Consider the following 25,400-nt stretch of genomic DNA (forward strand, 5'->3'; position numbering starts at 1 on the left):
ACCGCCTCATGGTCTCTATGATTAGGCCTTAACTGGAGTATTGTGTCCATTTCTGGGTGCTACGTTTCAGGAAAGATGTAGATAAATTGGAGACGGTCCAGAGAAGAGGGACAAAAAGGTCTAGAAAAACATGAGCTATGAAGGAAGACTGAAAGAACTGGGTTTGTGTAGTCTGGAAAAGAGAAGATTGAGAGGGGACATAAGAGTTTTCAAGTATCTAAAAGGTTGTTTACAAGGAAAAAGGAGAAAAACTGTTCTCCGTGGCCTTTGAGGATAGGCCAAGCAGCAATGGGCTTAAATTGCAGCAAGGTTGGACATTAGGAAAAACTTCCTAACTGTCAGGGTGGTTAAACACTGGAATAAATTGCCTAGGGAGGTTGTGGAATCTCCATCACTGGAGATATTTAAGAGCAGATTAGAGACACATCTGTCAGGGGTGCTCTAGACGGAGCTTGGTCCTGCTGTGAGGGCAGGGGACTGGACATGATGATCTCTCGAGGTCCCTTCTGGTTCTAGTGGGCTATGATCATGGGTTCTCACTGACCTCTGCAGGTATCCTGAAATTGATCCCCAAAGAGAGAGGGAGTGGGCATTTCCCAGCTGGCCTCTGCTTTAATGGAGGTCGTTCTCACAGACATGCCCAGAGAGATGGTGCCCAAACTACAGGCCGGTGGTCCAAACACCCGCACCCTGAAAGAGTCCAGCTCCTGATCAGAAGTGCCACGTTCCCATACGAGTGTGTGGAAGGATCCGACAGGAGCTATGAGCTACTCTGCTCTTCCACCCCACCTCGCAATTCTGCTGCCTTTAAAATAAATGCAAGTTACCTGAGGCCTGTTAACCCCAGTGGGCCTCTTAAATGCAAGCTAGGGAGCAGCTGCAGCACTCATCTGGATTGTACAATGTTACGTGGGCCAGAATGCTGGGGGTCTTGCTAGGTCTTTGCCTCCACGAAAGGGGCAAAAGGCCCTGAAAACATGCTCTAGCGTCTGCTAGGCAGGCAGGCAAGCCATACCTTAACGTCCCGGTGGGCTATGTTAATCGAATGCAAGTACTGGATGGCTTCTCCGATGCTCTTCATGATCTCTGAAGCCTCTAGAGGAGTTAAAAAAAACATAAAAGCATTTACAGCTCAGCAACTCAAAGGAAAGCGCCCCCCGGCCTCCCAATGTGTCACATAGAAACCCTCTGAGAGGCAGAAGGCAAAGAACCTCTCATGCGTAGAGCCTCCTTTTCCGAGCAGGGCTCTTCCCAGGGATCACCCTTGAAGAGAGAAGACCCACAAACAACCACTCCCAATCAGGGGGATTTGAGGGTGCGCCCGTCACTCTCTTTGACCCTTTCTTGTTTAGTAGTCGGAGTCTCATTACAGCAAACAGAGGCCACTGCCTGCCACTTTGGGACATAGAGGAGACCGAGAACTAGACAGTCAGCAGCTCGGTTCTCACCACGTGGCTGGAGAGTGCACAAATTGGAGATTCAGGCGGGGTGAGAGCTGTCTGGGAAACAATATTGCCTCCTTCCCAAGGAAAAAATTCAATGGAAATTGATTTTTTTTTTCTTTCCAACATTTTTCCTGGTTGGGGGGGGGGGGGGGGAAATCAGGGTCTCTTAAAATTGCCCACAATATTTTAGTCCATCTCTGTAAGAAGATGAAACCATTTTACAGACCACCCCTCATTTGCCGTGCCATGAAGTGGGGGCCAACGTTCCAACCAGCTCTAAGAGAAGGTGTTTTCCCTCAACCACCACCAACATAAAACAGCCACGGGGTTAAAAAAGCCACCGGTCCATGCCATACCCCGTTCCGTGAAGGCCTGGTCTCCCCTGTCTTGAATTCGACTGAAGAGCTCCCCACCGTCCAAGCTGGAAGACAGAAACACAAAGAGTTCAAGATTTGGCCGTGACTTCCCAATCTCACTGGGCCTCTCCGATGGGCCTTCAAGAGCTGAACTGACTATTCCAAGCCAAGCGCTGCCAGAGGTCACCAAGGGAGAAGCTCCAATACACACTGCTTGGAGATCTCGCAATATTTCTGTTTCCAAGTTCAGGGAGATTAGCTTCCCAACTTCTTCCCAGCCCTGACAAAGATTGAAATGCCGCAAGGAGCTTGGGGCCAGAGGGGAGTCCCCCGCTGACCCTGGGCTCTGTGCGGGCGCTTCCGCTTTGAAATGTACAAGGGCCGCAGCAGGGACTCTTGTACATTTCAAAGTTGGAACGCTGCTGCTGCGCCCCTGCCTCCTCCCACAGAGTTAGACGGGGGGGGAAACCGCTTTTAAGCCAGCTCCCCCCAACATCCCCTCCTCTTCCACACCCCCTTGGCTTCCTCATTCTGATAGAGGCAGCAAGAGGAGGGGAAGCTACTAGTGGACTCGTGTCGACTGTCCGATAAGCTTTTGCTTATCGAATAGTCGATTAGTCAATTAGTCGCTTACATCCTTACTACCAACCCCCTTCCTCCCCACCTCAACTTTGCCCCTTTTGCATGCCTGCACTTCCGGGCCTCTGTCCCCTCTCCAGAAAGCAGCCAAGCATGATGACAGCGGCTGTGGCTTTCCTGGCCACAAGAGAACAACCGTACCGAGGCACCTCGACGATAACAAGAGCAGATTGTGCTACAAAGAGTTCCCAGTCTCGCTGGCCTACTTTTCAGCAAGTAACCACACAAAGGCGGCACTCGGCTGACACTTCCACTGAGCGGGCGAGCTGAGCTCCTATGCCGGGCAGTCACCTGACATGCCGGGTGTTCAGCTGACTTACCGAGCACCAGGGCCAACGAGACAAAGCACAGCAGCACCCCAGTGCTCAAAGGGGCCCTGCCCCAAGCTGCTCCATTGATTTCGCAGACCTAACCTCTCAGACTGGGGGCAGGGTTGGTCTTTCCCAGGAGAGTTTTGGGTTTTGAAGCCACTCATCCGAATTAAGCTGCGTGCACGACGCAGTTCAAACATCTGGTGACAGAGCTCACTTCTGCATTCTTCACACAGACAGACGGAGGCCAAGGACGGATAGTCTTGGGGTTCAAAGGCTGGCTGAGGACTCAGGAGATCTGGGGTCAGGTCCCAGCTCGATCAGACTCCTGGTGTGACTTTCAGTTATGGGAAACGTTTCCTCTCTCTGTCTTGTCTATTGCAATTGCAAGCTCTTTGGGGCGATGTTCCCTCTTATTTTATCCATCCATATGCAGAATAAATGTTGTGATGTGCGGATGTGCACCGCACATGCCCCTGGCTGTGGGCACTCTGCCAATCAGCTGGGCAGTATTTGACTCTCTCCTGCGTGGCCGCCAGAGTGCTCAGCTTACAGGGAACTCTGGCAGGGACTGGCTCGTTGGGTGTCCCTCACCTGTTTGCCATAAGCTGGGAATGAGTGACAGGGGGTGGATCACATGGGGATTCCATTCTGTTCAGTCCCTCTGGGGCTCTCGGCATTGGCCCATCAGAAGTCAGGACGCTGGGCTAGATGGACCTTTGCTCTGGTATGGCCGTTCTTACGACTGGCACAATGGGGCCCAAATCTCAGCATTGCCACAAAACAAACACCACACCCAGGGCCCAGCTGCATGACAGAGGGCACAGAGAAGGGGAGAGAATCTGTGTTCATGCTAAGAGCTTCCTAGTCACAAATGCCAGGATCGGAGCAAAGACATTAGCAGACCTGAGCCACTGGGATGAATGAGACACTGCCACAGAGTCTGTTCCCTCTTTGGTTACTTTGGTCCTGGCAGTATCGAAGGGTATCCCAGTCTGTCATGCTCAAGCTAGCTTGAAAATAGCCAGTGGCTATTACAGCAGTGCTTCAACTGGTATCACACGCCCATTTGGCAGCGTGCAACCAGCTTCCTATCGTTCAGAGGTTGCCGTCTCCCCGTACGTATGAGGAGCTGCTCAAACCTCCTCCACCTGCAGACACCCGGGATCTCAGCACGAGTGTCGGAAGCCTCTTCCCACACATAGAACTGAGAAGGCTCTTCCACAACAGGTCGGCAGCCTAACCTTTTCGAGCCCTGAGCGGCTCCCCCTCCCCTACCTGACAACACGTTGGCCTCTGCCCGAGGAGAGGTTTTGGCAAGGAAGCTGCATTGAAAAATCACAACTGCGGTTGGGATGTGGTTTCGATACTTTCCCCTTCATTCCTCCCTCCTCTTATCAAACCTCTGAGAGCCGCCAACTCGCTCAGACACTGCTGTGAAAACGAGCCTGCCACTCGCCTGCTCCGTGCTGGTGGCAGACACCTGGCATGACTGCCACTGCTGCCCAGCCACCAGCTCAGCCCTGCACATCCCAAAGTGGCCAGCACTTTATTAAAGGCAAAAGCAGGTCTGGGGATAAAGGACTCTTCGCTTGTGAGGAGTTCTGTTTATAACCTGGACAAAGACCCACAAGCCATAAGCCAGCTTGCAAATGTTCCGGTTTTCCCATGCACTGGAGATTGATCTTCTGGCATTTGATTTAGTGGGTCTAGTAAAGACCCACTAAATCGAATGCTGAAGGCACCCTCAGTTGGCACCAGTACTCCTCGCAGTCGCAAGGGAAGCCGATGGGAGTGTTGCTCCCATCAACCTCTGCTGTGGAGAAGGGACCAAGCTCAGCTTAAGGTAAGTCGACTCCAGCTTCGTTCTTCACTTAGATGGAGTTGCGGACCTTAAGCTGACCCTCTGGGTCTAGCATAGGCCTAACCTGACTCAGCAGCCAGCAGCTCACACTCTGGCCCCCGTTCTGGGTTCTGTGAGTGGGTAACTGGTTAATGGGTGATGCTTACCAAGTGAGCCAGTACCTGGGAGCAGCCCCCTATCTGTGGCCCTCCTTGGGGAGACAGCTGCTCCAGCACTGCTGGATTCCCCCACAGGGCTGACGGTTCCCAGCCTGCTTGGGGTAGGAGCCAGCAGTCCCACCTAGAGTTGGAAGCAGCCAAGCTGGAGCAGCCCCTGCCTGTGGCGAGGGGGATGCTCCAAGCTCCCCCCCCCCCCCCAACCCTCCTTCAATGGGTCAGACAGTTAAACACTACATTTAACTGATTAACCAATTAAACAAGAAATCTGGCCCTTGCATGCCATGCTGCTCCATTTCTCTATGGTTTTGTTTCATCCTGGGCACAGATGGACATTCCCCCCTGCCCACACCTGTCATCCCAAGAGCATCCCGCTGCACACTGAGCTTACAACACAAACAGCCCCTTCCACCTCGTACCCAACAATTCTCCAGGACCATCACAAAAAAGGCACTGTGCCTTCCTATAGCAAATGCTGCTTCAGTCCATTCTACAAACTTTCATGAATATTTTCATCCCATGCGGTGAAAAGGTATAAAAGTCTCCATATTACAGATGAGGAAACTGAGGCCCAGAGAAGTAAAATGACTGGCATAGAACTATCCGGGATGTCAGAACCCAGGCCTGGCCCTCAGCCATGTACTCACATCAAGCTGCTTTCAAAACAGTTGAATTAACAGGTTGGCAAGGTCGGAGGTAAATCCTGTCAATCCAGAGGACACAGCTTTTGCAAAAGACACGTGGCCCAGCTTTCTGTTACTAATATTCAGGAAGTGTTGGTGGCCAATCATTTCCATGCTCAGAACACACAAGTTATGAGTAGGGCATGACCAAATTCACGGTCCATTTTGGTCAATTTTGCAGTCATAGGATTTTTAAAATGGTAAATTTAATGATTTCACATATTTAAATCTGGAGTTGTGCGGTGCTCACAAGGCTATTGCAGGGAGATTGCAGTATGGTTCTCTTTACTTCTCAGCAGCTACTGGCAGGGTGCTGCCTTCAGAGCTGGGGAATGGGAGAGTGTCAGCTGCTGACCAGAAGCCCAGCTCTGAAGGCAGAGTTACCGCCAGCAGCAGCACAGAAGTAAGGGTGGCCTGGTACGGTATTGCCATCCTTACTTTTGCACTGCCGCCAGCAGACTTGGACTGGTAGGTAGCAGCTGCCACTTTCTGGCCACTCTGAAAGCAGCTGTACTGAAGTAAAGGCGACAGGAGGATGGTATTGCCACCCTTACCTCTGCACTGCTGCTGGCAGGGTGCTGCCTTCAGAGCTGGGTGTCCAGCCCACATTCCAGCCTCCACCCTCCAGCTGGCCAGCTCTGAAGGCAGCGCAGAAATAAAAGTGCCAATACTGTGACTCTCTTAAAATAACCTTGTGATCCCCCTTCAATTCCTTTGTGTGTCAGGAGCCCCGATTTGAGAAATGCTGCTCTACCCCATGAAATCTGTAGCAGATAGGGTAAAAGCACACAAGGCCAGATTTCACAAAATGCCAGATTTCCCGGTCCGTGACGTGTTTTGAATGGCTGTGAATTTGGTAGGGCCCTAGTTATGAAGCTTGGACAGCAGCTCTTTCTAGACAATCTCTAACATCCTAAGATTTCCCAAGGGTTTTCCATGGGGTGCAGACTCTAGAGCATCGGCCTCTCCTGAGAGTCATGCGGGGGGAGGGATTTAGGTTGTTTCTCCTCTGGCACAACACTTACCATTCCATGACTATAAGGAGGCACTTCCTCCCCTGGTACAGGTTTTCGTAGACGTCTATGATCTTGACAATGTGGGCGCACTGAGATGCCCTCCAGTGGAGTTCGACTTCCCTGCGGGCTTTGGGGCAGTCCTGCAGCATCTAAAAAAATTTTTAAAAAAAGAAGGAAAATTCAGTCTTTTATCTCCCGGGCAGCAAAATTTCCAGAATCACAAAATCAGCGAGGGGCAGCCGAGGCTAGCGAGCGGGTCACAGGAGTGGGGTGCAAAACTGTCATAACCAAGATGCTCTCCTGGGATAGAGCAGTGTTGCTCACTGAGCCCGTGTACCTACAATTTGCAGGATGTGCTGACTGAACTGTGGCAGCGTGTTGATAGGCTGCAGAGGGAGCACACGGCTCTCACAGTCAAAGCTGTGCGCAATCAGCGCCCACCCCCCTTCATGTGCCCTGGCTTTACATACCGTGTCACATTAGTAACAGTGGCCATAAAAAAACGACACAGACAGAAACCAGCATCATCTGCCAACGTTAAACAAAACGTCTCGTGGACTACCTATAGAACCCCGATGGGCTGTAGGTTGCCCACCACTGTCCAATGTGCTTTAACAAAAGGTTCTGAATTCAAAAGGCCAGAGATGATGCCGTCCATGATACTCCACTAATAAGCTTTCATGTGATCCTCCTTCGACCTCCACAGATAGAACAACTAGAGGCATGACGGTCAAAGTAATAGACACTGATGTATTTGCATGCATTATAGGTCAGTATTTGGAAACCAACACGAACTAAATCTAGCCTGACCAGACGCGCCATCTAGTGGCGGATACATGCAATTCCAACCATTTGGTTCCTAGCCAAAGCAAAACAAAGCAAGGGCTATTAGCCATGTGCAGTTGTGTCAACAGCATTTATTCCTGCTTGAATGTAACTTGGGAAAACAAGCGCCCTTAAATTAATATAATTTGCAAGAAAAGGTCACATGTGTCTGTAATAGCAGCAGGAGGCCTGCACTTAGTACATCTTTAGATCAACAAGGAAATAACGTCTACAGCAGCAAAACTCTCCAGGGAAAGCCAGACCCTGCCTTCAGGGTTATTTTGTTTTTATTTGGAATAGACACTGCAGCAGTTCACACCTAGAGTAAAGGACAGTGTTACCGTGGTACGTTCTGCTTTCTCTCCTGACACTTTAAACCTAAGTCAGGGCCAGAAGTCATAGAATCATAGAGCTGGAAGATACCTCAGGAGGTCATTAAGTCCAGCCCCCTGCCCAAGGCAGGACCAACCCCAACTCACTCAACCCAGCCAGGGCTTTGTCAAGCCGAGACTTAAAAACCTCTAGGGATGGAGATTCCACCACCTCCCTAGGTAACCCATTCCAGTGCTCCCCCACCCTCCTAGGGAAATAGTTTTTCCTAATATCCAACCTAGACCTCTCCCACGTCTCAGCCCACTCCTAGACCACATCACAGTCTGGATGCAATGCTCTGGGGTCCTGGATACAGGAAGGCCTTGGTACTCAGAGATTTGCATATTCGCTGTGCGCAACGCCATATATGCAGATGCTTTTTCGGTGTGCTCTAACCAAACCATTACCAGTCACTAAACAGCAGTGTCAGAGAAGTAGCCGTGTTAGTCTGAATCTGCAAGAACAACGAGAAGTCCTGTGTCACCTTATAGACTAACAGATTTATTGGAGCATAAGCTTTTGTGGGCAAAGATCCACTTCGTCAGATGCATGGATGTGGAAATTCCAGAGGTATAAGAAAAGAGTTCCAATCAAGAGTAAAGCTGGAGATAGCAAGGTCAATTCAGTCAGAGAGGATAGGGCCAACTTCTAGCAGCTGATGTGGAGGTGTGAACACCAAAAGAGGAGAAACTGCTTTTGTAGTTGGCTAGCCATTCACAGTCTTTGTTTAATCCTAAAATGATAGTATCAAATCTGCAGTTTCTCTTGGAAGTCTGTTTTTAGGTATATTTATACCAGCCTCTGGAATTTCCACTACATGCTTCTGATGAAGTGGGTCTTTGCCCACGAAAGCTTATGCTCCAATACATCTGTTAGTTTATAAGATGCCACAGGACTTCTTGTTGTTCTGCAGTAGTATTTCAGTGCTGGCACACACGCTTAGTGATGGCACCCCAAAGAAAAGCGAGTGATGAAGATAGTGGGCAAGAGGATGAAATGCTTGCGTATGATCCCACGATGGAAAAGAGCTAGAAAGTTAAAAGGCCAATTGAAGCTACGATGATGCTGCACTGGGACATTTTTAAGGGGTTCAAGAAAAATTCTAAAACGCTTCCCATCACAATGTTCCTTTGCGAACCCACCTATTAACCCTCCCTGCTTTGGCCACCACCACTGCTGATTAGACAACATACACGTAACTCCCCCCTCCTCCCATTGCAGGCAGGGGCTGCTGGCTCCCAACCCCAAGCAGACTGAGAGCCAGCAGCCCCAACCGTTACCCGGTGAGGTAACCGGTTACCCATCCACAACCCTACTCGATACATATGACTGATGGGCCATTGGATGCCAATCCTGCTCTGCACCCACTGTGTGAAAGGAGTCCAGCAGAGAGCAGCTGGTTGTATTCCCTGGCAGACAGCACCATCTAGTGGCAACATGCGGCTGCATAAAAATACTTGCCACTCCATTTAGAACCGCAGTGCACACAAGCACCGGCAGAGATGTTCATCCCATCCACTCCCAGCTGCGTGTGTCCCCCACTGGCTGAAGGAATCAATCTACATTACAAACAGCTGCAAAACCCTACCGACTCGTTTGAATTGTGCTTTGCCTTTCCTCTCAGGAGCTCACAGAGCCCTACATACCAGCATGGGCTAGCGCCTCACTACGCCCTGTTGAGGGATGCCAGGATCAACGTCCTCTCTCGCATGGGGAAACTGAGGCACAGACCAGGAAAGTGATTTTTCCCAAGATAGCACAGTGGGTTAGTGATACGTAGGTTCAAACTTCTAACCTCATGAAACAGGTTTATCTGCTGGCCTTATCGAGTCTGCTAAACCGAAATAAGAGTGATATTACCGACAAATCAACAGTCAACACCAGTCAATAGACACCGAATCCATCAGCTACACCCTTAAACACCTGAAGGGTGCAAGGGAAGGACAGAGGGGAGTATTACCACCCAAACTTGAAAGATCGTCACAAATGAGTCCATTTAGGATTTTGCTGAGTTGCATGAGTCTGGTTTCCTTAATTACATCAATGTACCCAGTAATTGCTCTGATTAAAATAGCTTTTGGGAGCACATTAACTAACTTCCTCATCCAATTACTGTTATTGGAGCACTGGCTAGTAAACGACATTGACTAGATGCTTCCCTCTGTGCACTTATGAGGCTGGACCTAAAGTGGTGGAAGGGGTGCGGACTGTGCTTTTGGTACATAGGGAACTGGGCTGGCATCCCTGAAGTCAAAGGCAAAATGCTCCCATCAGTTCACTGGTAGAAGCATCCAGCCACTATATAATTAGAACTAGTTATCAACAGCAAGAAATGCTTGTGGGGATTAGGAATGTGAAAAAGGTTTTACAATATTAACCTTGTAACCGATGGAAATCCCATTAATGAAATGGGCTCAGTTGGGTTTGGGGGGGGGGCCACTGCAGGCTCTGGGATGTGGGAATCCAATCACCATCAGCCCCACAGACTCCTGCCTGCCCCACCTGCACTCCCCAGCAGAGTTTACACGGTAGCAGGAGCGGATCAGAATCAGCTTATCGTTTACCCGTTTAAACTCTTAAATCCCTCGTGGGGATTTAATTATTTCATGGATTTTTCAAAGTTTCAAAAAGATGGCCAGGAAATCCTTTGATCGTTGAAAAATGTAGCGCTCTGGCGTTGGAAAAAAAACCCAACACGCACACATACTCCAGCGAAAGTTACAGATCAGCATTTTCCAAGGGGTTTTGGTTTAGTCTAAAATTACATTTTCAATGGGAAAAATTACACCAAAAAGTTGCAAGATTTGGAAAAGGTTGCCCAGAAAGTGTAAGAAAAGCCAAGTTATTTGCTTGTACATCACTGTCTGGGAAAAGCACCATGGTGCAGATCCTCAAAGATATGTAGGCGCCTGACTCCTACAGAGCCTTTGAGGATCTGCGCCTACACAGCCAGGTTAATCATGCTTTTAAAAAAACAAGCTTCTTTACCTGCCGAACTAGCATCACCTCAGATTATTAGCAGAATGGGGCATAAACCTGAGCTGGCCGTGAGCTGTTATGCCCATTCCCTACTATGTTCTCACAGCTAAAAGGGAGGTAGCATGCTTCACTGCACTGGAAGGCAGGCAACATGTGGACCCAGCTGCCATGAAAACTTGGGACCCCTTTGAGAGCTGCAGAAGTCAAGTACATTCACCAAGTGGAAACGGTCAACGCCTGGGCTTTATGGTTGCAAATGCGGCCAAAGAACAGCAGCAAGAATTAAAAGTTTGGGAAGGGGGGGGAAGGAGTTTGATTTTAATTTTCTGAAACAATTTTCTACTGGAAATGTTAACAGATGGGAAGTTTGGTGAGGAGGGTCATTGAGCTGCTGTGAAGCCCTTTAGAAGTTGTTTTGCCAGATGTGGAACATAAAAAATCCACAACTCAGAGTCCTGGGATACCCCCACTGGGGACCCTCGATGCATCAAACATACAGAACGAATGCTTTTAAAACAACAAACTAACACGGCGACCCCCTGAGAATTAATGCTGGTTGGGGAACAGCACAACATGATCTCACGTCAAAGTCAACACAGAAAGCCTATTAGTAACTATCCCCTTGAGATAACACACCCATCCCATGCACAAGGAAGACAAAATAAATAAGCAGCCTTCGCTCTAAATAGTACGATTCCCAGCTTTTCCCACAGGAGTCAACAGCTCTTTAAGGAATCCCCTGACTTCCACAAAGGCTGCTCCCAGCTCTCAGGTACAGGAAGGATTTGCTAGTCTGCCAGAGTCTATTAATTACCATGTTTGTCAGCATAAACAAACAGCCTTAATTATATGCAGCAGACGCCTAAATACAAGGCAACAAATGTGTCTCACATAAAGCCACATGCCCTCCCCTGCCCGCCTCCAGCAAGTATTTCAAGGCTTATTGTTGCATGCATGCTGTTAAGTAGACTGAATTTTGTTCTCGCTGATTCTGCATCCAGGCTCTTGCTAGGGTCTGTGTTTCAGTTTAATGGCAAAGTTTTGCATCAGAGCTGGGTGTCACCCCTTTCCCATGCTTTAAAATTAGAATATGAATATGCATAACTTTAGGAAGCTTTATGCAAAATGCATCCTGTACCATATCCATTTTGAAGTTACAATCTGATGAATCCGTATGTCCTATTTTTGTGCATGTCTCATTCTGGTATGTGAAGTTAGAAATGTGAAGTGCGAATCTGGCTTTAATTCCTAAATGTGCTAAGGAGAGCCATTAGTGATACTTGAGGAACACAATTAGGGTTGCCAGATGGTTTCAACAAAAATACCAGACATGCTTGACATGACATCACAATCTACATTACATCTTATTTAGAAAATACCGGACATTTATATTTTCTCAATTTGTTTCCCGAACAGAAAGCTCAAACACTGGACTGTCCAGTTCAAAACTGGACACCTGGCAACACTAAACATAATGGCTTAGTACTCAAATCAACAACCTGTGAATGATTTTAGTCTTCCAGTAAGCCCTAACTGTGGTTGGTCCTAGAAAGACATGTGACCATGCCGCCCAGTATTGGAACCCATCTTGAACATGGTTCTTTTCCATGAGGATGGGGAATGCTAAACAAAAGGGTTCCCACCCTGAGGAAAAGGCTATTTAAGGAATGGCAAACAATCAGGTCTTTGTCTTCAGCTGGCCTTGGAAATTGCCTCACCCACCCTAAGAGAATACACATGAAGAAACATCACAACAAAGAACTCTGAAAAAAGCTGTTCTCCCAAGCCAAAGTAAAGATCAACTCTGACCAGGAGTGGCCTGAGGCGGGCTGTGGCAGCTGGTGCCCCAGGCGGAACACGCGATCGGTGCCCCTGCCTGCATGGCTGTCAATGGGCCGTCAATGGGGTGACATCATCGGGTGCCCTGTGACATCATCATCGGGCGCCGTTGAAGGCAGCGCCCTAGCCAACAGCCGAGTTGGCCTATAGTCACTCTAAGACTCTAAGTCTTTTACCTGAGATAAGAATAGCTGTTTAGGGCAAGAATTTACATGTAACAAGTTTCTTAGTGGATTACAACTAGCTGGCAGTCATTTATTTTAACTTCATAATTTACTTTGATCTCTCTGGTTTTGCTTTCAATCACTTAAATCCTCCTGTTTGACTTAATGAAAACACTTTTGTTTATCATCAGGCCCGGTGTCAATAATTGTTACTGGGAGGGGTGCATCTCTCTCTTTCATTGATAAAGGGGACTGGCTGTGTGTGAAAGTTTTACGCTAGGGTTACCAGGTGCATTAAAAAAAAATACCGGACACACTTGATCTCAGATGGGGAGAGGCAGCCAGGAGGAGTACGGGGCTGGCTGGGAGGTGGAGGGAAGGGTCGGGGCATAAGGGCTGGCCAGGGGAGATCCGAGTGAAGGGGACCGGGTGGGAGGAGTGGGGCTGGCTGGCCAGGAGGGAGTCGGGGGAGAGAACCGGCCAGCGGGGAGCAGGACTTACCCAGGTGCACGCAGATTCCGGGGCGCTGCCAGTCCCGCACACAGTCCCAGCAAAGCAGGAGCGAGTCCAGCCCCGGGGATTCCCTCCCACCTCCCCCTCTCGTGTAGTTGTGTACTGCCTGGCTGGTAGACACACTGATGCAGCGTGAGCGTGTCTACCAGCCAGGCAGTTCGCAAGTACGTACGGATACTCCTAATAATAATAAAACTTAACTAATTAGAAAATACCGGACATTTTATATGTCTGGTATTTTTCTCAATTTGTTTCCCGGACAGAACCCTCAAATACTGGACTGTCCAGTTCAAAACCAGATACTTGGCAACCCTATTTTATGCAGAGAAAGCTCATAGAGTAAGACAGATTTATCTGGGATTTTGGTGCCATTGGGGGGTTGGTTTCCTGGGTGCTGAGTCTCTATAGCTGAGCCTTGCCAGTGTCTGGGTTGCTCTGCAGGGTGGCTCTAACCCCAGCTTTGTGTTTTGTCTGGGGAAGACCAGAGCTTCTGACTCAGCAGGGTGGTGAGGTGCCCCAGAGGGAAGAAAGGCAGGCATGATACGTACACCAGGGGACAACCCCAGGGGGATTTCTGGGATCCAACCCGTCACACTGGACTACCCAGGTGCAGAGATCTCTACCTACCCTTAGAAAACTCACCATGTGCGTGCACTCAACGCCTACCCCTACCAGCTCCATTCAGATTAACACGCTGACAGTCTAATTGTATCTTCTCTGGCAGCATGTAGCCTCAGATCGAGAGCAAAAGCACAAGCTTCAGGCAAACAATGATTTGAAAAAGCACAAGCTATTGCATCGATGGTGTACTGGTGTGCGCTCAGACTGAGCCCGCAAGCCAGACGGTATTACACCCTTAAGGGAAGAGACTCCCCATGTGGGAATTGAACAACGTTAGGGGCACTTCTGGGGCTTTTCTTTTACCATGAGAGGGGAAAAAAAGCAATTTTGGCTTCATTTTACAACAGGAGTAGAATCACAGAACACTAGAACTGGAAGGCACCTGGAGAGATCATCAAGTCCAGTCCCCTACCCTCACAGCAGGTAATAAAATTATTCTCCCTCACTCATTCTCTCAGATAACATGGAGCAGCCAGAGGGCCTGCATCCAATCAGGCTCCAGCCAGCCACACCGACCTGCCCCACCTCTAGCCCTTTGGCTCCTGCATGGTCGAAAATGATTTTCTCATCTCATCCAGGTTTCCTCCAGCAAGCCTGCTAGAAGTGCCAAAAGGCGTGTTAGTGCTAACTACAGCCAGAGATGGGGTCATGAGTGGCTGACGTACACCACCAACAAAAACCCACCCCATGCAGGGCAAGAATGGCACCTGGTGCTTGAACAAAGTTTATTGTTTCGTGACACTTCTGGAACAGATAAGGCACATTCCCATGAGGACTTTCATTCCAAGGGCCAAAGACTTTCACTGGGTTAAAGCCAAGTATCACTCCTCCACACACATACACGTACAAAGGGCAACAGTAACCCTCACTTTACAAAGGGTGATACCAACAGCACATAAGGAAGTGTAGTCTAGTGGATAGAGCCCTGAACTGGGAGATGGGAATCTATTCCCAGCTTTTCCACTAACCTCAGCCACTAATTAACATCTTGTCTGATTGGACTGCAAGCACCTGAGGGTCCTTTTCTATGTTTGTACAGGCCGTCCTCACTGTAAGTCCAAGATGCGTTGCAAAAAACGTGGACTTATAGAGAAACAACTTTAAGTGGGGAATTTTTTTCCCCGAGGTTGACTTCTACTTGCGTGCATTTATTTAGTTCATTATTTGTGAGTGACTTAAAAGCAGGGAGTGGGAGGACTTTTAATGCATCAGTTCCTACAAGCATCAACGACTTTAGTGCAGAACGGGTGTGTACCGGGGCGATTTATAGCAGAGACGCCCTGTACAGCATCCAGGACAACAGGGCAGTAGGTATTACTGTGATTTAGGGTGACCAGACCTCTTAACATTATAGGGCCCATTCCAATATGGGGGGCTTTGTCTTTTATATTTTCCACTTAAAAAAAATAAATGTCCTGATTTTCCACACTTGCTTATTTGTAACACACGAGCAGGAAAGTCACTTGCTCAGAGTCTGACACAGTGAGGAAACCCATGACTTCCAGCACCCACTGCCCTGCTCTAACCACTGGGGAACACTGCCTCCAACTGCTCTAATTACAAGCCAAGAGCGTTCTGCACAGAAGCTGGCCTAAAAAGTTTCCAGGAAACCTAAGCTGCAACTGGCAACTCCGTGTCAGCCAACTACATGACAGCTCCTGGAAAGAATGCAGTGCCAAGCCACAGCCTACCGGATACAGCCAGCCGGGGTATACTCAGAGCTAGGGGCCCCCGCGGAGGCCAGGCGCATTCTACAGGCTGTCAAACCTGCATTCCAGGCACAAAGACATTCCACGAGGGGGAAGGGAGAGAGAAGAAGGGAACCAAAGGAAAAGCCACTAGCTGGCAGTTAGACAGAACAGCATGGTGCATTCCTGGCCTGCAGCAGCTAATAAAACCACCGATGAATTCCCGGGCACAGTGAGGGAGCAGACAAATGTCACCTCTTGTGGACAAAGCCGCACAAATGTCACAGGGCAGGAACTGACGGGGTCCAACAGAAATCACGCTGAAGCCCCCGGGAGAGTGAAATGCTTGTTGTGAGTTTTCAAATCATCTTACAGCGGTCGAGGTGAGCAATAGGCTTCTCCATTGATTGCTATAGGACATTTCCTCAAGAGGAAACTATTGCTTCTCTCCACAGTAGAGAGAGAGATGGCAGGAACGCCTGGCCATGGAAATCCGTGTGCTTTGGTTTTGTTTTTAATCTCGCCCCATCCTTGCACGTGTTTGCGTGTCTCTGACAAATGAACAGGGGTCCACTCTAGACTAGGGATGTGAGTCTGGGTTACACTCAGCCTCCCACCCCCGGCCCCCTACGGCTGCCTCTGAGGCAGCAGCACGCAGGGGAGGGGAGAGTGGGAGCCAGTGCTTGTGGGGAACTGGCTCCCCAGGAGCCGCCTGCCCCCCGTATGCAAACGTGTTAGCCAGCTTCCCACATATACCAGGCCCCGCAGCGCTGCCTCCCCCACTTGTAAATGTCTAACCACTGAAAACTCCAACGGTTACACATTTACCAAAGGAAACGCATTTCAACGTCCCTACTCTACGCACGTTTGCTGGCACTGCTAGGTCAATCAGGGGCATGCAGAGGTGCAATCCCTGACAGCTGTGCCAGCAAAACCCCACAGTGTAAATGCAGTTCTACCAGCAACACTCTAACCTTGTCTCTGTGGCTGATTTCATCGGGTGCAGGGGGGCGAGAGGGGAAGAGAGGCGTGGAACAAGCTATAGTGCTGAAAGTGCCATTTGACCTGTAGAAATGGAGTTCTCCCAGAAAGCAGGGACAGGGTAGTGTGCTGGTATCCAGCAAAGTGCGCCTGGCGTAGATTTGTCCTGCATAAAACCCTGTGCTTGGCTACAGGGAGGGGGTAGCCAAGAGCTGCCCTTTGGTCCCTAAACCCATTAGTCTGGTTACTTATAACTCAACCACTCATACCTCCTTCCAGTCCCATGCTTCTCTGCCTGACACACCCGGACTGGCATGTCCATGCCAGAGAAAGTTTTAAGTCCAGACCAAGAGCCCATCTCTGGCCCACTTTGAATTTCAACACTGGCCTCGTCTACACTGAAGCGTTTGCCACAAGAGCCTATGCAAATAAAGTGTGGATTAGCATATTGCTGCACTTTATTTGCATAATTTATTCAAGCCACCTTTGCACAAGGGGTTTTTGTGCAAAAAGAAGCAGAGTGGATGGGGGAGGAAGGATGTTTGCACAAACTGGGGGTTTTACACCAAAAAAAACCTCCATCCACACTGCTTCTTTTTGCACAAAAACCCCTTCCGCAAAAAGGAATGGCAGAAAATATGCTAATGAGACCGTGACTTATGGTAATGAGTCCCTCATTAACATATTTTCTGCCGGAAGATCTCACAGTGAAGACGTAGTCTGTGGGAAGAATCTGGAAATCATATTGTAGCACAGATGCCTGCCAATGGGGGAGCTACCCCAGGGCCCAGTGATTTAAAAGGGCTACTGGCCACTGCCACCACTACTGTACCAGCAGCAGCAGCCAAAGCCACGGGCTCTTTAAATCACCACTGGAGCCCTGAATAGTGCTGAAGGGTGGCAGGAGGAGGCTAGCCTGAGGCTAGCCCCCACCCCCCTTTGCTACGCCACTGCTCACCTGAAAGAGCAGACATGAATCCCAAATGTGCTGCTTTCTGAAAATACATGTGTGGGGGGTTTAGTAAGGTATTGGGGGGAACTGCTGCCCAGCCCCTCCTCACTTTGTTCTCCTATGCCATCAAAAAAGAAACGTGCCCTTGCTGACCATCCACACACGGTGACAAAATCCCCGGTCAGCATGGTGAAGACAGCATGGTGGCAAGCCAGTTTAGAACTCAACCTCCTTCTGGAGTGGAAGGAAAGCATCCGCTAGCAATGCAGGGCTCATGGCAGAGTTCGCTTCAGCTGCTCCGATTCCAACCAGCAGAGGGTGAGAGACACCAGGCTGTTTAACAGGAGTTTCTGGACTGAAACTGGAAATTCAGAGCAAAGCTCTGGAAAGCTGCAGGCTGCCCCTGGTCAAGTCACATGAATAGGAGTGCTGAGTCCACCCCGATGACACAACACACTCTGTTCTGATTCAACTAAATGGTTAGGGTTTGGAACAGCTGCCATATGAGGAGAGATGGAAGAAACTGGGACTTTTCAGCTTAAAAAAAGAGGAGACTTAAAAGGAGGGGCGGGATATGATAGACAGTGCTCGACAAATAATACAATCTACTCGCCCGTGGCGAGTAGATTGCAACCCGGAAGAGCCAGGTTCGGGCGATCTGTGCATGCACAGAACGATCTGCGCATGCGCAGATCGCCGGACAGCGTGGCTGGCGAGCGGGGCTCACCACGGTTCAGCAAGCCCTGATGATAGAGGTCTATAAACTGATGACTGATGTGCAGAAAGTAAAGTTATTTACTTGCTCCCATAACACAAGAACTAGTGGTCACCAAATGAAATTAATAGACAGCAGGTTTAAAACAAACAAAAGGAAGTTTTTCTCCATGCATTGCAGAGTCAACCTGTGGAACTCCTTGCCAGAGGATGTTGTGAAGATCAGTACTAGTTCAAAAAAGAACTAGATACATTCACGGAGGATAGGTCTATCAATGGCTGTTAGCCAGAGTGAGCAAGGATGGAGTCCCTAGCCTTTGTTTGTGAGAAGCAGGGAATGGGTGACTGGGGAGGGATAACTTGATGATGACCTATTAGCTCTGGGGCATCTGGGATTGGCCACTGTCGGCAGACAGGATACTGGGCTAGGTGGACTTTTGGTCTGACTCAGTATGGCCACTCTTATGTTGTTCTTATGTGTTCATATTTGTCCATTTCCTCTCTCACACTCTCCACCCTCCCCCATTACTGAGAAGAAAATCTCCCACAAAGCACAGCAGGACTGGACTGGAAAAAGCATGAGATTTCCCCCTGGGGAGACCTGGTACCCTGGGGATAATGGGTTGGCTTGGGAACCTCCAGTTCCCAGGTCACCGCTGTCGGATTCCCACGAGTGCTCCAGTATCGCAACAAAACCCACCTACCCCCCATGTGACAGGAGAGCGGATGCTGTTTTCTTTGCTCTAGTTTATCTGGGGAAGCAGGCATGACATTCTAAAATACACAGAATTTAAGGAGGGGGGTATCCCATCCCCTTAAAAAAAAAAAGTTATCACTTCCACTCCTCCCCCCACTAGTGCACACTCCGAGCGCTTTGGAGACTGATGAAAGAACAGAAAGTATGACACTGTAAAAGGCAAGGAAATAAGAGAGTCATGACAGACGAGAGGCAGTCACTGCAGAAGCTCCTGTCTGAAACAGGTCTCCACTATCCACCCAGCCAAGCCAGTGACCTTTGAAGATGGAGTTGTGGGAATTGCCCCGTTGCTATTAACGTCTCACAATGCAGCACTAACCTTCCCCTCCCCATGAGCCCAAGCATATGAAAAAAGAGAGTGTTCTCTCTGTATGTGAAATTGGGGTATTACAACAGGCAAGGTGCTACAGAGGACTGAGGTTACTGAGTTGCCTGGCTCACTTGTAGTGGAGGGGGGGGCCTGTGTGTTAAATTGAGTAGTGTAGACTTTGAGATTCTTGGTGCATCTGGAGTGTACAGCTTCTAGTATATCTAAATAAATCCAAATGACCTACTCTATCTCACAGTATATTTCACTAGTGCATACAAATTCATCCTCATCCCTTGCAGATGCTTCTGGGGCAGAGCGTGGCAGCCACTTCGTACCAACACAGCACAGCAGGTGGGCCCAGAAGTGAAGCAGAATAGCGTATGAAATTGGCAACAAACGCAAGGGGAATTTCAGGAGACACAACGAAACTTGGAATTCAGTCAGGACATGGCGTTTTAACATCCTGACATTTGGAAAAAGCACCAAGGGGGAGTCTAAGAGGTCATAGTCAGAGGTCGGGGCACAGCATGTGAATTCCCCCATGTGGTTCAACAAGAGTTCTGCCAATCAGGTTCCTGGTCCCCTTGTCTGTCATCTCCTGGGCAGAGACACATCCCTCTCTACCTTCTGACCCGGGTATTCCCAGGCTGAACAGTCTCCTTTCTTTACTGCCTTCCTCCCAGCCAGAGACATTCTGCCTAAACAGACCTGCTTTGCTTCTCACCTTTGACTGCCACACAGCGTCACGGCACAAGGAAGCAACCAGATGAGGGATGTAAAATCCCATTTAGCTAGTTAACTGGTTACATGTTAAGTTTAACCCGTTAACTGATTAAATGAGGGAGCAGCTGGAGCAGGCCCCACCCGCAGGCAAGTTGGCGCTCCCTCCACCACCTGCTGTGGTCGGAGGCTGCTTCAGCCGGGTGGGTGGGCAGACCTGCCCAGGGGTCAAGTGACACTGGAGCACTTACCCATTAACATTCCTCAATGAGACAATATTGGTCAGTATGGCAGGCAGCAGCCTCAGTAGCCTAACCACAGTCAAGTTTTTTGTAGGGCTTGGCCCAAAGGAGAGATTTAAGGAGAGAGTGGAAGGACAATGAGGTAGGTTTGCAGATGTGTATGAGGAGCTCCTGGGAGGCAGGAGGGCAGCACAGGACGGCACACAAAATCTAGGGTTGCCAGATACTTTCACAAAAAAATCCCGAACATGGCGGGGAAAAAATTGGTTGGGGGGGGGGGGGGGGGAAGTTGCTGCACCTTTAAATTCCCCCTCTCCCCTGCATCCACCAGGAGAAAAATGTCCTCGCCAGCCTACCGTCCAAAACAAACAGAAAATACCGGACCTTTTACATGTCCGGTATTTTCTGTGGGGTTTTTTTTAAACGAACAGAAGATGCAATTACCGGACTGTCCAGGAAAAACTGTACACCTAGCAACCCTAACAAAAACACACGTGTCACTCACACAAGCTATAGGTGGAATGGCACAGGGAGCTCCCTCCACTTTCTTCCAGTCAGAACCCAAGTCTTCTGAGAGTTTAAGACACCACTGTTCTCAGGACTGCACTTGGCATGCTGTTTGCTGTGGCACTGCCAGTATGAGAGATGCTAGTGGATCACAAGATAATCTGGCAAGATCACGACGCAACACATGCGTGGTGACTTTTTTTAAAAGCTTGATTAAATTCTAGCTGTTCCCAAAAAGCCGTGGTGGTGGAAGGGGAGTGGCAGGAAGAGAAAAACTGTCTGCAGTTGCAGGCTAGAAGAGCTGGACAACAGGAAATAATGTTATGCTGATTCCCACAGACCAGGAAGGGTATAAATAGATGATTTTTTTTTTTTTTTTTTTTAGAAGTAATTCAGAATCCTTTTCAAACAGCTCAACATCTTGCTAATGAAATCAGACCTGAGGCCTCTATAACATGCAGGTACGTCAAGCCCGCAGTGACATTTGCCTTTGTAAGAGGAATGTCCAGCCACCTCCACAGGCAAGTCAACAGCTGCTCCATGGCTTGCAAAAACACCTTATCTGCAATGCAACTACAGAAATATTCATTCCCCTCGTTCCCCACCAACTTCCTGTTTCCCGGTGGGAAGGGGGGCAATCCGTTCCAGCTGGCCTAGCAGCCTGATTAACTCTTGATAAGATAATTTTTTCCATTTCAGGAGGTTTTTTCTGATAGCAGAAGGAAGATCAAGCTGGGCCACAGCATGAGAATTTCACAAAGGCCAGATTTAATCAAGCTTCTTTCATATCCAGGTTTTTCTGGTGGGGGAATAGGCTGAGTAGATGGCAGGGGCCTGGAAAGGAAAGGGAAGACCTCTGATTCGGGACATACGGAGGCCTTGGCAAAGTAAAAGTCAGGCAAATTGCTGCACGGCTCAGGCCTTGAGGCAGAAGGTCCCTTTTTCCCGAGTGGAAACATCTGGGGAGCAGGATTGAGCAGCTGGAGAGCGGGATGGAAGAAAAGCATGATGAGAGCAGCGAGATAAATAAATATATAAAAGATATGGAGATATACTCATCTCCTAGAACTGGACAGGAGGTCCATCAAGTCCAGTCTCCTGCCCTCGCAGCAGATCCAAGGACCATCCCTGACAGATTTGCCCCAGATCCCTAAATGACCCCGTCAAGGACCGAACTCACAACTTTTTAGTACCTTATAGCTGCGTTCAGCTTTGCTCCGTGCAAAAATACACACACACTTTCAGAGCCACCACAGTTTCTGCCCTTTGGTTCTCCCTCCCCCTTCACCCACATGCCCTTTCTCTTTCCTTTCCTCTTCTCCTTGTCTTTCCTTCCCCATAGTAATTTGTAATCCCAGCCAGCCACCCACCCACCCACACACTCGGCCATCCTTGGGATCTATGGGGCCCTATGTAGCACTATAAAACTGGTGCCCCCAGATAGCATCCTGGGAGCGAGGGGGTTGGGGGAGGCAATGGTGATTTGTTTTTTAGAGATGTGATTTTTTTCTCCCAGCAATACATTAACGAAACATTTTTAAAGCAAATTTTAAACAAAGGTGAATTCAAAAACGGATGGTATCTACCTGGGCTTGGTAAACATTGCTATAAATGTTTCACCCTCACTTCCATGGCTCTACCACAGGTTCTGTGTTCTGCTAAAAGGCCTGGCAGGCTGTGTCACTTAAGTCATCTAGATCCTCTCAGGAAGAAGTGAAGTCACAGAACAGGAATAGGAAGAGGCGCATGGGGGTGGACATTAAAACCCAGCGGTACCCCACAATTTTGCAGCTGAAGCTGCATAATCTGTGTGCAGTAATGGACGGCCCTGCTCAAAGTTTTCATACCCCTCCCACTCCGCCAGTAAAATAAGCAATGAAACAGTTTGTGCTGATTTCTCAAATGTCTTTGGGCTTGGGTGACAGGCAAGGGAGATAATGCCAGCCCTGCAATGGTTACATCTGGAGGTCTCTCGCTGCAACCCTGAGGTTCATTTAAAAAGGAAAACGTAGATTCCAAGTCTTCACGTGGGTCACGTGAATCCGTCAGGCAGGCCACATCTCAGTTAAGTGCCGTGCTGCTGAAACGCACCCATCTTTGACCAGGGAGGGAAATGTTGACCAGTGACAAGGAGTAGAATGGCCCGTTTGCATCCCACGTGCACCCTTCTCTGTGGGGAGGCAGCGTCTCTGAACCTCCTGCCCTGCACTCCAACAATAAGAGCCATCACCATCAGAACCGTGCACCCCCCAGGCAGTACCCCACTTTCTCTCATCTCACACGGAGCACCCAGCATTACGTCTCCCCGCTGCACCCCAGTTTCAAGCAAGAGAGAGTCTACAGCGTAGCTGGCTTTTCCACAGTCCTGCAGAATCAGCTCAGCCTTTCAACACTTCAGGAGCGTGGCTAAGAAGACAGACTCCTTCCCTCCTGATCCCTAAGGCTTCGGGATGTCACTGGGCCGAGAAAGGGCAGGAAACTTGCTAATGAGTTTCATGGTTATGATCATGCCTATTCTTAGTGTCATGTCTCATGCCGCTTATCCCCCCACCCCACTCCTGTACATTCCGGCTGTGCATGTCAGGTGACAAACAGCAATCCCGGACAGAGAGCTTCCAGGAGAGGTCCTGCCCATAGACTGCAGGCGGCCATCTGGGAACACTCCTCCCACCCCTCATCCCCAGCTGCCATCAGAATACACACACAGTATTAATTCTGGGGGAAGGGTCTCTCTCACACACACAGGGAAGGTGATAGAAATGTAGCCCTGTTAGTCTGGGGTAGTTGAAGCAAAATGCAGGACAATGTAGCACTTTAAAGACTAACAAGATGGTTTATTAGATGATGAGCTTTCGTGGGCCAGACCCACTTCCTCAGATTGTCCTGCATTTTGCTTCACACAGGGAAGGGGTCCCCCCCACACACACACAATTAATTCTGAGGGAAGGGTCTCTCACACACACACACACACACAAAGGGGGAAGGGTCTCACACACACACACACACACACACACACACACACACAATTAATTCTGGGGGAAGGGTCTAGTGCAGTGGTACCCAGACCTCAGGGATTCAGCTACGAAATCAGTGATCAACATTACCCAAAAGAGATGCCGTGGTGCAAACTTGTTTTATTTACTCTTCTGCGCAGCAAATCCCAGCAAAATGACTGGCCAAGTATTCCACAATGGGTTAATAACCTAGTAAAAGCATCCTGATGGGTTAATAATTATCTCCCCCAGTGTTTTAGTAGCATGCCCTGCAAAGAGCCACATTAAAGGCCCACTTTGCCGCTGCTGAGCCTCAGTCTAGTGGGCAAGAGAGCAGAGTTCAGTTCCCAGAAGTGGCCTTGGGTAATTCACTCAACCCCGCCCCCCCCATCTCCATTCCTTCCTCCTCCCCCAACGCGTACGCGCGCACACACACACACACACACACACACACACACACACCCTCTTGTCTATTTATACAGGCAGTCCCCGGGTTACGTACAAGATAGGGACTGTAGGTTTGTTCTTAAGTTGAATTTGTATGTAAGTCAGAACTGGTACATATTGTAGGGGAAACTCTAGCCAAACATTTCTCCAGAGCTCAGTTTTATTCTCCCACACCTCACTTCCCTCAGTCCTTTATTCTCAAGCTGAGGTGTCTGCTGAGAAAAGCTGCTCTGCGTCTCCCTGGTCTGCTGGGGGGAAGCAGCTAGTGCGGGGTTGCCTCAGCCCGTTTGTAAGTAGGGATCCGATGTAAGTCGGATCCATGTAACCCAGGGCCTGCCTGTACTGTATGAGATGGTCTCACCAGGTGCATACACAGTCCCTAAGCAGAACGGGGCCCCGATCTCAGCTGGGGTCTCAGATTCTACTAGACTACAAAGAATAAATTAATTATCTCTCAGGAGGAGAGGGGGATGGGAGAAGAGGAGAGAAGCACTATGCCAGAGGGTAGCCCAGGCTAGTAGACTGTGTGCGCTCCAATCCCAAAGGGGGGTGGGGGCATCAGCACAGCCCCTGGACCTTAGGTTCCCCACCCCCGCACTATGCCCTTCCCCTACTCTCCTTTTACCAGTGATGGGTTTTCTACAGCCTGGATGAAAGGGGAGTGGGGGGAACAAGCGTCACACCCAGATGGGGCAGGAAGGAGGGAGAGAGAAAGTGTGTGTGTGTGTGTGTGTGTGCGCGTATAGACATAAAAACCTTTCTGTCTTTGTTCTGCATTAGCACGTAGGGTGCCAATGGCAGAAAGGAAGGGTAGTTTTGTAGGGTGTGTCTAGACTACATGCCTCCGTCGACAGAGGCGTGTAGATTAGACAGATCGGCAGAGGGAAATGAAGCCGCGATTTAAATAATCGCGGCTTCATTTAAATTTAAATGGCTGCCCCGCTCTGCCGATCAGCTGTTTGTCGGCAGATCGGGGCAGTCTGGACACGCCGCAGTCAACAAAGAAGCCTTTGTTGATTGGCGCAGGTATGCCTTGTGAAACCAGGTTTACCTGCGCCGGTCGACAAAGGCTTCCTTGTCGACCACGGCACATCCAGACTGACCTGATCTGCCGACAAACAGCTGATCGGCAGAGCGGGGCAGCCATTAAATTTAAATGAAGCCGCGATTATTTAAATCACGGCTTCATTTCCCTCTGCCTATCTGTCTAATCTACACGCCTCCGTCGACGGAGGCATGTAGTCTAGACACACCCGTAGTTACAACCCATCTTATTATGGCCTTTAACTGGGTTTCTATGGAGATTC

The 25,400-nt window shown here is 49.3% G+C and overlaps 1 protein-coding gene across 1 annotated transcript in view; it reads right to left on the minus strand.

The window, feature by feature from the left end:
- MAPKAPK2 (MAPK activated protein kinase 2) overlaps positions 1-25,400 on the minus strand; it is a 99,488-nt gene that overhangs the window by 11,620 nt on the left and 62,468 nt on the right. The window contains exons 2-4 of the mRNA XM_075910458.1: positions 6,479-6,618; positions 1,802-1,866; positions 1,016-1,095 (exon numbers count right to left, since the gene is read on the minus strand). Coding sequence (XP_075766573.1) covers positions 1,016-1,095; positions 1,802-1,866; positions 6,479-6,618 — 285 coding nt within the window. The remainder of the gene's footprint in view (positions 1-1,015; positions 1,096-1,801; positions 1,867-6,478; positions 6,619-25,400) is intronic.

The sequence above is a fragment of the Pelodiscus sinensis genome, chromosome 27, assembly GCF_049634645.1.
Source record: "Pelodiscus sinensis isolate JC-2024 chromosome 27, ASM4963464v1, whole genome shotgun sequence".
Classification (NCBI taxonomy): domain Eukaryota; kingdom Metazoa; phylum Chordata; order Testudines; family Trionychidae; genus Pelodiscus; species Pelodiscus sinensis.